The sequence below is a fragment of the Anneissia japonica genome, unplaced genomic scaffold (assembly GCF_011630105.1).
Source record: "Anneissia japonica isolate Jap-2015-1 unplaced genomic scaffold, ASM1163010v1 scaffold1005_len2656397_cov198, whole genome shotgun sequence".
In the NCBI taxonomy this organism is placed as follows: Eukaryota; Metazoa; Echinodermata; class Crinoidea; order Comatulida; family Comatulidae; genus Anneissia; species Anneissia japonica.
Window position 1 is genome coordinate 1,326,398 of NW_022683792.1, and position 5,710 is coordinate 1,332,107.

The 5,710-nt window shown below is 36.8% G+C and overlaps 1 protein-coding gene across 1 annotated transcript in view; it reads right to left on the reverse strand.

The window, feature by feature from the left end:
* Window positions 1–4,853, reverse strand: part of LOC117101986 — an 8,455-nt gene extending 3,602 nt beyond the window's left edge. Inside the window, exon 1 of the mRNA XM_033242145.1 lies at window positions 4,615–4,853. Coding sequence (XP_033098036.1) covers window positions 4,615–4,632 — 18 coding nt within the window. The 5' untranslated portion in view covers window positions 4,633–4,853. The remainder of the gene's footprint in view (window positions 1–4,614) is intronic.
* Window positions 4,854–5,710: the final 857 nt, after the last annotated feature.

Here is a 5,710-nt window from a genome sequence, read left to right on the forward strand (position 1 = left end):
TAAAATCAAAGAAGCTGCATAGGCAGAGTGATAGGATATAAAATCAAAAGCAACACGGTTGCGATCTGCCTCGGTAGGAATTGGGCATATGTATATGTATGTATGTCAGGATCGTGTTGCGGTAATGCTACTATAAATATATAAAAATAAATGTTAAACGTTAAAGAAGAGGAATCTGCTAGTGTGAAAAAATAGAGGGACAGGGGCTTAAGTCCCCCACCGGACAGGACAAGCCTCCCCTTCCCCGTCGGACAGAGCTAGTCGGGTAGTCAACCCTAAAAAACAATATATAAATAGGTAAAATCAAGCCAACACAATGTCTGTCACAGTCTGAGAGTGCCATTTCCGGCCATCCAGAGGTTGCTATTCTTAAAAAAATCTCATTTGGGAGAGGGAATTCTCTCTCAACCCCTTCTCCCAGCTCAGGCATACGATCTCAAGTCGGACAGCTTAGTTGTCTGACTGAACAATTTTGCAAAATTTAGAGACTCGGGTGGGCCGACTGGGCCCCCTTGAATCTGCCACTGAAATACTCATCATAAAAAAGTTTTTAAATTTATCCTGGTAATCATAATCATGCTCGCTTATATATTTCGTGCAAATTAACATTTGTAGAAATAATGATTTATAATCTACTAATTAACTTGTGGCATATTTGAACAATAAAAAAACAAATAAGATAAACTTAAAGCAGTCAATCTAATTTAATCTCTTTGCTTGTACAGTAGAGTACTTTTAAAATCAATCAAAATGTTTTACTTTTCTCTACTTTTTGAATTTCACTTTTGTGCAAGTAGTATTACGACTACACTATTGTGAGTGGAAATACTACCGATAGATAGGAAGCACACAAAACATTAGTTAGCCTTTTTATTTTCATAAACATAAATATGATTTAACCTAATTTATCATTATCATGACGTCATGGCGAGATTGCGTCAACGTAACATCGGAGTTCGTAAACTTGTGCCTCGCTATTTAAATAGGTCGAAATAGATAAATCTATCCGTGTCAAAGGCTGTATAATTATTGTTTAATAACGGGTATAAACAGTTCAGTTGACTAACAAATAATATTTTTTTCGCTGACCCAGGAGAATCACTGATGTGCTCGTTCTTGTTGTTGTTGTTACCAAAATTTAAAAAAAAAACTTTAAAAGGTCCAGCGTCCAACGGACGTGCATGAAATTTTGTACACATAAACTAGAGGTGATTTCCAACAAACGTTCATCGCCATTTTTTTTTTCAAGTTGGACCCCAGGGTTCCCCCCACACCTACAGAACAAAACAAAACAGGGGTTTCAAATTTTAAAAGCGTCCAGCGTCGCTAATTTTTAACGGACGTGCAGGACATTTTGACACACAAAATAGAGGGGATTTCCAACAAACGTTCATCGCCCTTTTTTAAGTTGGACCCCATGGTTCCCCCTAACCTACAAATCAAAACAGGGGTTTCAGCAAGGAATGTACATAACTGCCATTTACCACTATCGTAATAGTGCACGTCGCATGAATGGCGCGGACGGTTAAGGGTGTGTTCTAAGAGAAGTTTTCGTCGGGGAATACCATACCATTGTCAAGGATATCCCAGATACCCCAGACAAGATGCTCGCTTCGCTCGCGTACTGGATTTTATTACCGTACCTCATGAAATGGCTCCCACTTTCAAAAACGTTCCGCCGCCGTTTGAGTGAATGACCAGCATCCCAACCCTGACCTATGATGCGCGGCCAAACTCTCTTACACGGACTAGCTACATAAGTAGGCTATCAAGCTATCATATGTAATTTAGTTTGAATAATTCTAAAGCAGCTCCTACATTACATCTTTATTGCTGGTTTTATTATCAGTCATTGTTTAGGGTTGCTATGGAAACAACGCAACATCGATTGCTGCCGTGGGCGATATCAAACAATTATTAGAGTAACATCGTATCCCGTTTATCAACATGATAAGAATATAAAAGTTTCCCTTTGTTGGTTCCTTGGAATAAATTTAAATGATGAAATAATTAATTTCATTCCTGTATAATATTCTTTCTGATCCCCAGAATAATAATTTTGAAAACAAAATTAAACTCGCTTTCTTCCAAAATCGGAAATAAAACCATTTCCTAAAGACACACATAGGCCTAGGTCTAATTTGTAAATCATACAAAAGAGGATTTTTTTTCTGTGTGTTGGGGAATCGTACGTAAGTGTGTGTTGTTCTTTTCACACTGTTGTTTTATTATTTTTTTTAAATTATTTAGTTAGTGCCCTGCATTATTATATATGCTTGGTCTTCCAAACTGTAACTTGTGATGTAATGTTTCATTCTACTATTTTATTGAATAAAGAATGAAATTAAAAAAGAAAATCAGTAATCATCTGAAAACGATTTTATATACATACCATTAAGATAAATAAGTTTAACACACAAACTTGTATATTAAATTGGATGACATGTAAAAATATCCGAAATAAATAAGGAAATGAGCATTATATAGTGCTATACTGTTTTGATAACTGGAAATAATAACGGATGCTGTTTTTTCACGAGCTACACAATGCACTTGGTTGTATCTAGGACATGACATGCGTTTTGTTTATAGTAGAGAAATGTCAACGAATAGATATTAGTGATCATTGATTACAAACTGAGACAGACGTTAATAATATTTCCGATAGCTAGCTAGGGGCATAGCTAGAGGAAAAGTTCGCAATGTTTTGTATGTGCGCGTGAAGCGTTGCCATGGTATTGCGGACTTAATTGGCATTGGCATGAATTTCAATCCGAGAAAATTGAATCATGGAGGGATAATAGTGTCATGGTTGAATAACCCGAAATAAAAAGAACGCAATCAACATTAATGATGACTTGGTGACATCAGAATTAATAGAACAAACATACTTTCACCGTTGATGTGACGCGTTTGACAGCACTAATGTACTGAATGTAATGGCTCAAAATTGCATTGATTTTGCAAATTTTTTTTTTCCTTTTTTGTGATGCCTATTTTTTTGTGATCGATATAAATTATGTAAGTGGGCTGTACTTTCAGCACTTACTAATTCAAATAATTATTATAATTTTGAAGTTCTGAGCATTACAAATGGACATAGACAAGCCCCTACAGCCTATTGGTATTGAGCTCTTAGAAAAAGCATATGCGCAGAGCGTTAACAACTTTAGTGTATGTAGCCCGAGGTATAGAACGAACTTTCCACCGACAAATTGCCACCGAAAACCTTTACAATACATCGATAAAATGTCTAAAGTTCAACAGAGTCTAAAGTTAAGGCTTAGTCGCTGATATTCGAGGGATTTTATTAGCAGTAAATTTTAAATGATGAACATAACAGTAATAACAAAGCTTCCTCGCGTGGTATCGGAAGGGATATTGTTCGCTCGCGCATCATCTACGCTACCAGCAAGCGTGTACTGTATGCAAAATTGGCCGCGTATTTTACTGTGCCTCATTCAAGGGTTTGAGTATAAAAATGGGAGGAACGAGTGGGGGGGGGGGGGGTCTTGTAATCCAACTCACTTTCTTTAAGCGGCCTCAATGGGATGGGAACTTAGGGGGCGCTACTGGAATGATTTGATATGCGGTGATATATAATGTACCGGTAATTGTTTCGCTTAGCAAATTTCCAGTGGATTCCTGCTGGTGGAGTGGGGAAGAAAAGAGAGACATCCTTCTGGGGGTCTTGTAATCCAACTCACTTTCTTTAAGCGGCCTCAACTATCATGTTACAATATGGATCTCTAGAGGTCCTCACTAATTTAACTGTGGCATCAATGATTGTGGCCTTGAAATTTATTATGTTGTCATATCATAAAAGACATGCCGGTACCATATTGTACGGTAGTAATGTAGCATACTCCACTCTGACGTCATAAAAATAATACTCGTACCTTATTAGGCTTAACCGTAAATACCATGATCACTGAAGGGGACTGGGCCCCTGTTTTCATGTCAGCAGTGATTTGTAAAAAATGATAAAATAAATATAAATAAATATCTAAAAATGAATAGCAACCAGTGTAAAGAGACATAGTGCAATGTAATGCTAACTTGTAAATGACAATAAAGTACATGTATGGATTAAATTGAATAAATGCCTAAAAACGAGATCGAACATACCTATCGGCCCATTATTAAGTGTATAATGAATAGATAGAAGATACTGTACCGTGTAATATATGTGAGTGGTCTTTTAAATGCAATAGCCTATGTACGTAGGCTTACCTCGGCCATTACTGCTACAATGAAAAATATTACAATGAAAGTATATTTCTTTCTTTTACAGAATACGGTGTACGTTTAAGTGCTGTAAAAATACAATATGAAGCCACTGTATTCAGAGCTATCAGGAACCCATTACCATAAATCTTTCCGGTCGTATATGGACAGGGCCTAGGAATATACATTTCGACTATTAACCTAGAAACTATTGATGAGGCTATAAATGAGCTTACGATTACAACACGTCGATATGTCAAAGTCAATCGATTCATGATATAAATTAAGATATTAGTTAAATTCAAAATTGATTACTATTTCTCGGCGACCAGTTTGTCGGCCTTTAGAAATCTGAATCTCCGATTGACTCTGCTTAGGCCTACCTACCTCTTTGGCTCCAGTCATATAAGGATGCTTGATATCTTAAGCTCGTTCTTAAACACTAATCGCTCTATTATTATTATGTTAAGTATCGAGTCTTCGTTGTAAAATGAGGAATTCGTTTAGAGTACTGTGACTGACAAGAGAGTAACCTACACACAAAATTCAGTAGGCCAATTCATTAGTAATCCTTCGTCCTCTAAATGTAGCATCAGTTGAGAAACTATACGGGTAGGCTCATTTATCTGTCTTAACGGGTTCATAGAATGAATTCACTATAGGATTTAATCTGCAGGCATTATACGGGAAGACCCACAATGGTTCATTGGACTTTTTTCTCTTCTTAAACAAACATTTAATTATAATGATCCTGGCATGGTGTTTGAAAGTAGCGAGAAGGCAATAATTGAATTTTGACAATAGGCCTAAGACTAATACGAATTGATCCATCGTAGTAAACGTTTGGATGCGCTATACTAGATAAAACGAACAATAATTATATTATAAGCGTAATATAATCAGCAACGTCAAACTGTCTGTGTCAGAGACACGGTTTAACCCTGGTTTACCTATGTTTTAAAATCGGATGATAACTACTTTTAGTCTTAGCTCTTCTATCACGCCCCACTGTACCCTAAAAGTAGTGAAAATTTAACATAATTTTATGGTGACGAGGAGAGTAATAGGCCTACCGTTGTGCGGAGAGCAGGAAATAATTGTTATAATAAATCGGTAGAATAATGAAATTCCTCAGTAGGCCTACTAAACGGTTCAGTTATCATTAGATGACTTATTTAAAATAATGAAGGATTATTTGAATTGATTATTAAGGAGTCCTACCTGCCAGACCGTCCCTGGAATGAGCCACCTTTACCGTAGGCGCGTTTATCGTCAAATGAAAGCACTGTTTCTGATGAGAGCTATTCACCGACTTGTTACTCTATCTACAGAGTCAGCAAACTGAGCATTGGATTAATAATCTACGCTCTGTTTCACACACAACGTCAATACACTGACTGGTGGTTTTGTTAATTCGTTCCTCCTATTCAACACTGACTAGCGGCTAATGAGTTAGCGAACCGCACTTTTAACACATCTAATC